Genomic DNA, 12,460 nt, shown 5'->3' with positions numbered 1-12,460 from the left:
CTTGCCGTTTAATAAAATGCTCTAAGAATAATTATTAATCAAGAATTTAATACTTTAATTGATCGTAGAAACCTTCAACCTTTTCTCAGTTATTGGTTAACACTCGTCTTGATGCCAAAAATATATATACGTATATTAAACAGCCAATAAAATTACGTTTACTTCGTTTTTTTTGTCTTGTCCCCGGACTTGTATTTACTGGCCATTTTGACATGGTTTATGTACTACCAGCAACTGCAACTGAAACGTCAGCAGAATTGTTCAGAACGTGTCAAAGTATATATGCACTAATCGTGTAATACCTTTCTGGGGGCAGTTGAACAACAACGCGCGGAGGCATTCGTCCCCATTTGCATCTTATCTGTTTCACTATAGCTGCGACCCAATTTTTATCGTCTCTCTCTCTCTCTCCTCTCTCTTCTATCTCTCTCTCTCTCGCGCCCTCTTCTATCTCTCTCTCCGCCAGCGCCCTCTCCTCTCTCCCTTCGCGCCGCTCTTCTATCTCTCTCGCACTCCTTTCTCTCTATCTCTCTCTCTCTCGCTGCCGCGCTTTCTCTCTATCCTCTCTCTCCGCCAACGCGCTCTCTCCTCTATCTTCTCTCTCTCGCGCGCGCTTTCACTCTCTATATCTCTTTCTCTCGCACTCTCTCTCTCGCCGCGCTCTCTCTCTCTCTCTTCTCCGCGCTCTCTATGTCTCTCTCTCGCGCGCCTCTCTCTATCTTCTCTCGCGCCTCTCTCTCTCTCTCTCTCTCCCGCGCCCTCTCTCTATCTCTAAAATCTCCGCCGCCTCTCTCTCTCTCTCTCTCTCTCTCTCTCTCTCTCTCTCTACTTACTCTCCTATCTCTTCTCTCTCTCTATCTCTTCTCTCCGAGGCTCTCTCTCTCTCCGCTGCCCTCTCTCTCTCTCTCTTTCGCGCGCTCTCTATGTCTCTCTCGCGCGCGCTCTCTATGTCTCTCTCTCTCTCTCTCTCTCTCTCTCTCTCTCTCTCTCTCTCTTCTCTCGGCTTCTCTCTCTCTCTGTAGGGAGTTTTCCTGGGTGAATTCAGAAGGAAACGATAACCTTGTTCTTTAGCGCCCCAAACACATCGCAATACAACAAAACATCAAAACGGATCGAAGATGTATCACTCGGCTCTCTTTCCCTCCAACCTCGACATACACGCGCTCATGCACACGTACTTCGCGAAATCTTCGCTCTCTCTCGCTCTCTCTTTCTCTCTCTCTATCTCGCGCTCTCTCTATTTCTCTCTCTCAATCTATCTCTATCTCTCTCTCTCAATCTATCTCTATCTCTCTTTCTATCTGCCTCACTCACTCGCCTCATATCTCTATATCTCACTCTCGCCATCCGTCCCATCCATCCGCATCTCTCCCCCCTCTTCCTTCATCTCTCAGTCTCTCTCTCTCTCTCTCTCTCTCACTCTCTCTCTCTCTCTCTCTCCTCTCTCTCTCTCTCTCTCTCTCTCTCTCTCTCTCTCTCTCTCTCTCTCTCTCACTCTCTCCTCTCTCTACTGCTCTCTCTCTCTCTCTCTCTCACCTCCTCTCTCTCTCTCTCTCTTCTCTCTCTCTCTCCTCTCATCTCCTCTCTCCCTCTCTCTCTCGCTCTCTCTCTCTCTCTCTCTCTCTTTCTCTCTCTCTCTCTCTCTCTCTCCTCTCTCTCTCTCTCTCTTTCTTCTCTCTCTTTCTTTCTCTCTCTCTCTCTCTCTCCTCTCTCTCACTCTTCTCTACTCTCTCTCCTCTCTTTCTCTCTCTCTCTCTTCTCTCTCTCATCTCTCTCCATCTCTCTCTCTCTCTCTCTAATCTATCTATCTATCCTCTCCTTCCTCTCTCAAGCCGTCTGCGAAGTGGCCGGACAATTCTCAACTCTACACACGACGATCATGACACACGACACATGAAAGCGCATTTTTCCTGCATCAATATTAACTAACAACGACGCGCTAACCTATGTCTTTAGTAAACAGCATATTAACTCCTCCGAATTGCTCCAGATTGCGACCACACGCAATACAGCCACCGTCAACCAAGCGAAAGTCATTATATTCGCGTTCGTAATAAAAGCCTAATCTTCTGACACAAAAAGCCCATGTTAGCCGATTGCCATTCATCATCAATTTATGCACTATTGCAATATTAAAACCTACGCCGTGTACCGCTGCAGGAAAGCAAATATTTAAATGTTGATCTGTGATACGCCGCCTAAAGACACCGCGCGTGCATAGTACAGCAGAAATTAAAGAGTACACAGGCACAACTCACTCCTTATTGTTACCCCACAACGACAAACGACGAACGCCGTACAAACCTTCGCATCTTCACACATATTCGTTTATTAAAAACAGCAACAAAAAAATTACCTAACATGTTGTTGAACTTACAACACCGCTCTTCGTACCATTTATTATCTTACACAGATACCATAAATATATCTTACAGCTGCTGATGACCTATATAAACCACTGCGGGACAACACTCTTACTATAGGTCTCTTCGTCGGTCGCCATAATCCTACTCTCCACTAATTACCATCTCTCCTACTAATCACCACTCTCCAGCGAAATAAAATATCACGCCTCAGCATCAGCCACCGTCTGTTTTAATCATCCAACGACTATGGCGTCGATGAAGCTCATGATGCGCTCTAGACACGCCGCACAGACAGGCTGGCACACGTCTGTGAATGAAGATATTAAAACACATATATATCGCATCTCTACGACGTCAGATCGATGCGCTGCCTCGTTCGTCTTCAACATTTCACACGAAATCTGATCTCCGAATCACAAACCCATAATATTTTGACGTAAAAATAATAATACTAACCATGTCTCCCGCCTTTCCTTTCTTTCTCGCCTCTATTTCTCTCTCTCTCTCTTCCTCTCTCTCACACTCTACAACACACACACGCCGGCCACGGCACGCACGCACGCACGCACGGCACACACACACACACACACACGCACCACACACACACACCACACAACACACACACACACACACACACACACACACAACACACGCACTATCTCTCTCTCTCTTGCTCTCTCACGCGCGCGCGCTCTCTCTCCCTTTCTTTCTTTCTAATCACTCTTTCACACATTTATTCTGCGTTTCAACGAAATGTTAATCTGCGATACGACCACACGATTTGTTTCCAGATTAGCGCATGCAAACAACGTAATGCAATTTAAGATAGCTCCATATCATCAAACAGCCGCAGCATGCGCTCTCGCCTTCTACACGCACGCGCGCGCGCACACACACCACGCACGCACGCACGCACGCACCACGCACGCACGAACGCACACACACATCACACACACACTACCGGTATGGCTCATTCGTGATATGCGTCACCTCTAGAGTCTAGACCAACGTCGAACACGCGCTTATCCATCCAAGCTTCTCGCTGCTAATTCACGCCAAATATACGGCCCGTGGGTGAACGCAGAACGATTAACTTCTCTATAAAACTATACACGCTCTATCTACAGCACATAAATCGATCAGCACTCACTGTGCGTTTATTACCTGCCGACGCATGCTTGCATAACAGTATCACCGTGACTAGCTCTTATACTATAGCCCGCGATACATTGACTGCGGCATACTAGAACTAACCAGTGACTATACTAATACCATCTACGACGTGAACATTTACACACAAGCTGGCTTCTAACCTGCTATGTAACATATTCACTTCAAACCGATTGCAAAATCGATAACAACGATATACACGGCAGCTTTGGTATGTTTAAGACACAAGTCACAGCCCGTTATATCTGCTCGCCATATTCACGCTGAACGTAATTTGCCATGGCTATCCTATTGCGTAATAGGCTAACAAATGTCGACACCAGTCAATCTTATTATCCTAAGAACTAGCGCATCATATCTCTATTTGAAAACTAGAGCACTCGGAGAGCGCAGACCTCCCAAGCACTGAATTCTCTGCACTGTGAAAATTTTATTTAATTAATTAATTGGATTCCGCGATCACCATCAAAGTAATCACTTCGAAGTTAGCCATTTCATGACCTATCCTGAAAATTTTATGAAAAATCCGTCCATAACTTTTTCCAGTTAGGTCCCTGTACACAAACCACACAAACAAACATTCAAACAACAAACACACGCCGTGAAAACATACACCTCCTGCCAACCTTTGGCGAATAAGACACACCTTCTCAGAAGAAGAACAACAATTCCTGCCGACAATAAATTACTGTTTGAACACTGTAGTAATGAGAACTGTATTAACATTGTAATAATATATACATATACACTTACATATATCATATACATTATTACACACACGCCACGCACGCCCACGCACACACAATATAGTCTAGATGTTAGTGGCGATATATTCGTACATTTCCTAATTGAAGAGCAAGGGGAGAGGAACGTTTCATTTCTCACAAGATTTCCCCGCACACACATCAGAAGACGCTATCTCAATAATTGACAGACTCTTCACCGTTCTACCTAGCACTGCCTCAGCAATTCTAGCAAGAGTCCACTAACAGAGTATGATTCTGCGAGCAGACTAGAATTTCTTTATACCTTTTGATTATATGTATCAACCGCCGACACCATATGTTTTACTTAAGCTCCTGGTACATACGAGCCGTATTTCCATTACCAGACCATGAATGCATTTTGAACTGACTGTTTCTGCCCAGCGCAGCAACTGATCCAGTACAAAATCCTAGCGCAGGGCAAGCCAGTGTGTGTTCGTTCGTCAGTGGGTGGGTGTGGCTGTTCTTATGGTGTGTGCGTGGCCAGGCGCTCTGGGTGGGCGTTCTATGTGCGTTGTGACCTGAGCTGCCGTCAGTGGTAGTAAGGTTCTATGGTCGTGCGCTGCGTGAGTGCTTCGCAGTGAGTGGGTGAGTGGTGGCTATGTGTTGTGCCGTGCGCCACGGGGTGTGCGCTGGCGTCTATTTAGCGTGTGGGTGCGTCAGTGGGTGGCGTGGTGTCTATGTCGTGCTGCGTGCTCAGTGGTGGGTAGGTGTCTATGTTGTGTGCGGCGCAGGTGGTGGTGCGTCATGTGCGGTCCTGGCTGCTGCGTCAGTGCGGTGGTGGTGTCTAATGTCGTGTGTGTGCCGCTGCCGCATGGAGGCGGGGGGGGTCATATGTGCGTCTGGCGTGCGCCAGTGCGGTAGGTGGGGTTCTATGTGGTCGTGCCGTTCCAGTCAGTGAGTGAGGGGAGGGAGTGTCTAGGTTTTCCATGTCCGTGCCCAGGGCGTGGGTGGGCGTCTATTGCGATTGGGTGCGTGCAGTGCTGTGCGGTGCGGATTCTATGTGGCGTTGTGTCTCGTCATCGGCCCTGTAGTCTCTATGTGTGTCGGTGCGTGCGTCAGGGGCGTGGGTGCGTGTGTTCTATGTGCGTGTGGTGCGTCAGTGGCTGGACTGGTGTCAATGGTGGTGGGTGCGTCAGTGGTGGGTGGGTGTGAATGTGTGTGTGTGTGTGGGTGCGTCAGTGGGTGGGTGGGCGTCTATGTGTGTGTGCGTGCGTCAGTGGGTGGGTGGGTGTCTATGTGCGTGTGGGTGCGTCAGTGGGTGGGTGGGTGTCAATGTGTGTGTGTGTGTGGGTGCGTCAGTGGGTGGGTAGGTGTCTATGTGTGTGTGGGTGCGTCAGTGGGTGGGTAGGTGTCTATGTGCGTGTGGGTGCGTCAGTGTACGTGTACGTGTACATGTCTGTGCTGAAAATATCCTACGTGTGAAGGCCGTGTCAGACACCACACACTCACACAGTATATGGGCCTGTCGACTGTTACTACACATGCCCGACTCTGGCCATGAAAATGAGGGTCACAAAAATAGATTCCACGCAGTGTCCATCACTCGTGAAATGCTGTTTTGTAACTGCAGCCTTAAGTATAGGCTCGTGACGACAGTATACAGTACAATCTATCCACAAGCGTCTATACAATGTGCCGTGCTATATATATGTATTACAGTATATATACAATACACCTCTAATAACTTACTTTGTACTTTGCCCAGCCAACTTCTGACAGCAGCAGAATTCCATGCCCCTAGAGTGATATCACGAACAATTATGTATAGCCTAGTAGCTTATGTAGGCTATACATTTATTCAGGCGAAAATAAAAAAAGTTTGTTTTTTATTCGCTCCTGATATGTTCATGGTAACACATATCATACGCTTAGGTTTCATGGCAGAACGTTCGCTTTTTGCAATAAAAAAATTACAGTAACCGGGTGTGCGGTATGGGTGCGTGTAGCTAAATGTATGCTACTACGAGTCTCCAAACCTTCACTAGAGACAACTGGCACCATGTCCAGTTAAAAAAAAAAACTGCATACCATCGTGAGAGCTATTTTTAGTATTTACATACGTTTAAAAAAACAGCATATGCAAAACGCTACTGTATGGCTGTATAATACAACTATAGTATTAGTACTAATAAGTTGTTGGGCAAGAACCTACAAGTTTGTCCCTATCACACAAACCTGTTCCAAGATATTCCATGCACTCAGACAAACATGCACAATAAAATACGATTATTTACCTTACAAATACTGCAAACAACATCAAACCAGAAACTAATACCCCGTACAGACTGCAAAATTTGATCCCGCATCAAACTAGTCCCGGCCTGGCACGCGCTTAGCGTGCGTCAAATTGTAGCATACAGACACAAACGTCTGAAGCACACCACAGGGGTAGAAATTAACTTTTGAACAAGGCAAGGGAGTCCAACAGACTCCCTGCCCTCAAAAAGACTGAGTCCAAAGTTCAAAATTAAAGATTTGCTGAAAAAATGCGCAAGGCCGTGCTCTGGAATGAACTAGTTAGTATAGCAGAATTTTCAGGGAGCCACACGGACTCCTGCATATGTCAAATCAGGGAGTCCGACAGTAAATCAGGGAGTATTTGACTCCAGACTCATGTTGATTTTGCACCCTAATGCCAGGTTGGCAAGGATTGACTGTGCATGTGCAGTTTAGCTTGTTACGTCACTCAACAGACAGCTGCTGTACTTTTATGTGACCTAAATAATGCTATGCGCATGCATATTGTGAAATCTGACGCGCGCCTGGCACCACATTGCGTACACACACGTTGAAAGCGTGCCAACTTGGTACACTCCAACTTAGCCTGCTTCAAAGCAGGCTTGGCCCTCCTTCATTTGCAGGGCCAAATTGGAGTCGACCAGTGCATACTTGGAGCGGGATAGCTCGTACACACTGCAAAAATTTGACGCGCGCCAGGCCCGGACTAGTTTGATGTGCTATCAAATTTTCAGTCTGTAAGGGGGATCAAAAGTCAGTTTGACCCTCCTAGCATACATTTTACGTTAGTGGCTATGTACATGGCTCTAGCTAATACGCTTTTGTTGTCACTAGCATTCATATAGTAGGTGAGCGTTTAAGGAACCACAGGTACCACAACGACACAATCGCAAACAGAACAATCTCACTGCTGCCTCGCAGCGACCATCTAAAGTTGAGCAACCACCAGGAACGCCAGCCGAGTCTTTGCTGCGCGGAAACCTTGCAGAGAAAAATGGCGACGAGCGCTAACGGCCGTGCGGCGATCAGCAGTGCGCGTCGGGCAGCGTTTTGTGCTTACAGTTCTTCACGGCCGTCGCCGTCCTGCTCGGCACCTGCACATACTCGCGGCCGCCGTCCTCCCGCAGCAGCAGCGCCGTCAGCTGCCCGCCGTACACGCAGCCCGTGTCGAGACCCGTCGCGTGCGCGTACGTCTGCAGGCGGCGGCGCGCGTCGTGCCCGAAGAGCACGTGCTCGGGGCCCGGCCAGAGCGACGCCCACGGCACGCCGCGCTCGATGTGCTCCGTCGGCGCGAACGCGTGTCCGAAGTGGTCACGCACAATCAGGTTGCGCATCGTCGTCATGTCGGCGGGGCTCTGATCAGCGAGCGGCCGCCGCGGGATGAGGCCGCCGTGCACGATGAGCGTGCCGCGCGACGGCACGGAGAGCGTGTACGGCAACGCGAGCAGGTAGTCGGCGTCGGCCTCCGTCATCTCGCTCACCCACGCGTACTTCGGCGAGAGGAGGTAGCCCGCGTCCGCGCGCAGCCGGAACCACTCGCGCAGGCCCGCCTCGTCGTGGTTGCCGCGCACGGCGTAGCAGCGCGTGCCGTACGCGCGCGCGAGCCGGATCACGTCGACGCTGCGCGGTCCCTTGTTGACGAGGTCGCCAGCGAGCACGACGACGACCGATTCGTCGTCGTCGGCGCAGATCGCGGCGAGCAGCGAGCGGAGCTCCGTGTAGCAGCCGTGCACGTCGCCGACGACGTAGAGCCGCTTGCCGCGCAGCGCCTCGTCCGGGATCGTCGCGTGGAGGAGCGGCGGCAGCGGGATCCCTGAGCGCGTCCGGTGCGCGGGCGCCGGCCGCGACAGCCACGCGGTCAGTCCGAGAAGCGTCAGCATCGTAGCCGTTACCGACGCGCTAACGTCAATCCATTCGCTGCGACGTCAAGTAGTGCTGAGACAGAGAAAATCTTATGAGAGAAGACGAGAGATTTTATGTTATTAGAGATGATAATCTCTTATAATGTCATTGATCCACAACGAAATTAAATGATACCGATAGTGATAGACTTATTGATCCGGGTGGCAGCCTGGCAGGTCTCTGCATAGCCACAGATGCCTACCATCGGTGTACATGTCAGTACACATCACAAATACACAATCTATCGCGCGTGCCGAACTTGTGATTATAATTATAATTTCTATACTAATGGCATGTAAAGGCTAACGTATGTTAACACTGTCGCTAACATCGCGAACAAATTGCGCAGTGCAATCTCGGAGAGAAATTGCTTTGTAAAGTTATCGCTATACTATATTTGTAGTTTGCTAGGCAGCAGCTATCAATTTAGGAGTGATCTATACGACGAAATAATCTTACCGACAACATAATCGATCACCATGCAACAATTGTTGATTAAAGTGAACTTTGAATTTCGACTTCGAGTGTAAATACTTCTTTGAGTTCATGGTGGGGAGCGCCATGACAGCATAAGAACATTCAACAATAAACTTAACACCAAGTACGTGGCGCCATCTAGTTATAATCGTAGTCAGTTTACGCATTGAAAAAATACACAATTCTATGGTAAAATGCACATGTATTCGATATAACCAAACTTCTATAACTCACTGCATGTGTACATTATAGAACATCTCCGGTTACAACACAATTTATAGCAGTTACACTTAAGGAATCATCAGTCAAAATATTAGTGTTAATATACCATTAGAAGAGATCGAGAAAGACCAGATGGAAAGAAGCAGCGAAATAGGAAGTTTGGAATTATACTGCTAACCTGATAAAAGTATCCGTATTACTATTTTTAAATGGAGTTAGTTAAAACTTTTAATTTCGTCATTCAATTGAACAAGAGCAGATATCCATTTACAAGACAATTATGCAAACAAAATATGAAATAATCAATAGGATATTATCTTTTAATCTGACATCAGAGTAATATTCAAATAACCAATACAAACATTGCATTCCAATACATCCATTTTATAATAAAAGCATTCATCTGTAATTTCCGTAATTTTAATGGATATCACCTGTCTGTCTATATGCCTGTAAAAATAATACGTATGTGACACCGTGCTTAATTTACAAAGCAGATCAAAGGATTACATGCTGCGTCTCGACTTCTTGATCGTCGTTTTTGCCGGCACTTTCGCACTCTTAGAGAGCATTTTCTTAATCTGCGGTACTTTAGTTGTCGGCGTTTTCTGACGCTCTGAGCGTTGCCGAGCGATCGATGCGCCTGCGTCGCGAAGCGACAACATACGCGACCTTGTGCTAGAATCTGGCGTGCGATTGGTCGAAGCTCGCGGAACCTCTGCGTTTAAGCGCGACATTTTAACAACGTTCGGCGGAGTCTTGAAGTCGATCTCGGCATCGCTCGGATGGTCCTCGAGTATCAACATGTCTCCTTCGTCGACCACGACTGGAATCACAGATTTCTTCGCAGCCCTTCTTTTCTCAGACTCATTCCCAGACTTTTCCGTCCGTGCGACATTGTTCTATTATTTGAACAAGAATATTGCTATATTATTACATTAAAAAAATAACGTTTCTTTAATACTAAAAGGTTTGCCACATTTCATATTGCGAGGAAACTTACAAGACGTGTCTTTTATGTATGAATAAAATGTTTAGGCCTGGTTTTTTGCCTGCTCACTACACACAACATTGACACTACCATTCGTTGGTGTCATTTCTACACGACTTACAGAATTCCAAAAAAATGTACTAAAATACGAAGAAATCATACCCCAAAATCGAAGCTATAATCAATGCCAACACTCTTTAGCTTCTTCTGGCGGCGATACTGTTGTTTGAGGAGCCTCAATCTCTCTTTGACAGGATCCTTTGCTTTGTTGTGTCGTTCGATCGCTATTAATGCCGCTTTTGGTTTTTTGAACACCTTTGATGCTCCAATCCATAGGTTCCGGTGCAAGTTCTCTGGTGGCACGTACTGACCTGACAAATATATCGAGACACACGGGAGTTGATCCCAGTAGCACTTCTGCAGTGTCATGTACTGAAACACCATGCACACACCATGGCACTACATTAGTAATGTGTGACATTATTCTGTGCAATTTACCAATCTATGGCTTTAAGTATATTTACACGAAACACTTACATTTCAGAAGCCTGTCAAACATTAAGTAGTTATTCATAGAGTCTGCCACTATTTTAGCCACAGAATCACACTCAAATTCCACGTAGGCATATCCCTTGCTGTTTCCAGTCTAAAATATACAACATAATTTTCGAATTGAAATACATTGCATACCATATCATTGTCCGTGAAAAATAAATCACGTCACATAAACATAATACATTAAGATAACAGTTTTGAAACAAATGATAACCAAGGCCATAAACCTGGTATCATGACTCCTTGTGCCACCCCGTTTCAATTTTTCCCCTTGGAAGAGGCTTTAATTGCATGATATTAAAGTATGAATAATAAATTGGCATAAAAACTGCATGAACATGTACATATCAGTCTCTTGGGATCGTTTTTTGGTACATCGTTTTTACCTTGTTACTTCGTGACAGACGAAGTCTTGTGACTTTGCCAAACTGAGTGAAGTATCTTTTTAATTGCGGCTCGAAAAATCCATGCGGTAAATGGCCTATGTATACCACACCAGGAGTGAGCGAGTCTGTTGGATCAATGCTCAGTTTTCCCTTTTTCACCTGCAACAATCAAGCAGAATTGAATGTTTTATTTGATGAGGAAGATGAGGGCAGAGACAAAGCAGCGTGAGAGGGGGGACGATCAGGAAGTTGGGGGTGGACAGGATATGTCTGGGGAGACAAAGATCGCACTGCCATACGATACCTAGCAATTAGCAGACCTGCCAACCTGTGATTCATGAAAATAGTAAGGCTTTTCTTTTCTTGCAGCAGGCAGCCATTTTGTTTGTATGTTATGATCCAATATGGCTGCGCCCACAATTGCCAGATATTTCTCGGCTCACAATGTAAACAAGTGCCGCGGAGCGACAGCGCTCATCTAACGTCTACTGCGGTGACTCTGTGGTGGAGTGGTGGAATTCTAGTAAACCCTGTTAGTCCCATATGTGTTCACATACGTGCCGAAACAGTGGAAGGCACAGGGATGGTATCAGGAGCCTTCTCAAAGGAATGTTTGTTGGGATCGTTATGAAAGTTGCCACGAGATGGCGCGAACGTTTAAGTGTCTTAGGATTAAAGATGGAAGCTCCCATCTTACGTAGTAGCAACAACTATTTGCAAGACAGAATAGGTAAGCACTCATCCATTTACCTACGCAAGCCTACAGGCTAAAATAGAGAGCTGCCACCTGTTACTAATTAACGCAGGCAAAAACTACACAGTACTATCACCACTACATGCACTGGCAGTGGCATAAGTTACATGTAACACACTGACAGTACAGAATGCCATAAAAATTATACGATTTTTAAGGAGCATAAACCTTCTTCAACCAAATTTAGCTTTTGAAATTTCACTGTGACATTGTAGCCTCATACATCCAGGCATGTATAGATTCTACTAGCAGTAGCAAACCCGGCAGTCAAATTCTTTCTAACAGTAAACAAATCCATGTTTAACCCTCCTCTTGAGGGTCAAAAGGTTATCCGACACTTACTCTTTGCATGTCAGCAGAAAGTAAATTTCATGGTCCTTTTAATAAAGCCATAAAAATGCTAGGTTACAGCTGAAACAAAAAAGTTTTTCAATCGCTCCGGCAAACCATGTCCTCAGAAAATGTCTAAAATCTGCCCTGTGCCCCATTGACCTTTGACCTGTGACCTCCAATCTTGGCACAGTGGTGGCTTTTCCTACCATGATGCTATGCACCGACTATCACGAGCCTAGGTCGAGCCGTTTAGATTTGTGCCGCAATTCTGCATTTCCTCCCTATACCTTAAGTTAAGG

General features: G+C 46.4%; 3 protein-coding genes across 3 annotated transcripts in view; 1 reads left to right on the top strand and 2 right to left on the bottom strand.

The window, feature by feature from the left end:
• Positions 1–7,566: 7,566 nt before the first annotated feature.
• Positions 7,567–8,421, bottom strand: LOC106814104 (serine/threonine-protein phosphatase 1-like). Its single transcript, XM_014818379.1, has one exon. It carries the CDS (start codon positions 8,419–8,421, stop codon positions 7,567–7,569), a length of 855 nt encoding a protein of 284 aa, XP_014673865.1.
• Positions 8,422–9,105: 684 nt separating this feature from the next.
• Positions 9,106–11,233, bottom strand: LOC106814111 (MKI67 FHA domain-interacting nucleolar phosphoprotein-like; the record flags this gene model as incomplete). Its single annotated transcript, XM_014818388.1, is given in 4 exon segments — positions 9,106–10,044; positions 10,296–10,504; positions 10,671–10,779; positions 11,075–11,233. Coding segments are annotated over 4 exon segments (873 nt in total), but the record flags the coding sequence as incomplete, so codon positions are not given.
• Positions 11,234–11,277: 44 nt separating this feature from the next.
• LOC106814102 (putative malate dehydrogenase 1B) overlaps positions 11,278–12,460 on the top strand; it is a 9,670-nt gene continuing 8,487 nt past the window's right edge. Inside the window, exon 1 of the mRNA XM_014818378.1 lies at positions 11,278–11,299. Within this exon, the coding sequence (XP_014673864.1) occupies positions 11,278–11,299 (22 nt within the window). The remainder of the gene's footprint in view (positions 11,300–12,460) is intronic.

The sequence above is a fragment of the Priapulus caudatus genome, unplaced genomic scaffold, assembly GCF_000485595.1.
Source record: "Priapulus caudatus unplaced genomic scaffold, Priapulus_caudatus-5.0.1 Scaffold872, whole genome shotgun sequence".
NCBI lineage: Eukaryota > Metazoa > Priapulida > Priapulimorpha > Priapulimorphida > Priapulidae > Priapulus > Priapulus caudatus.
Note: the sequence above shows the minus strand (reverse complement) of the source record. Positions and strands in the feature narration are given on the sequence as shown.

Bases quoted from the DNA above. Each gene is read 5' to 3' on its own strand.
- LOC106814104 (XM_014818379.1), bottom strand. From the start codon at position 8,421: ATGCTGACGCTTCTCGGACTGACCGCGTGGCTGTCGCGGCCGGCGCCC.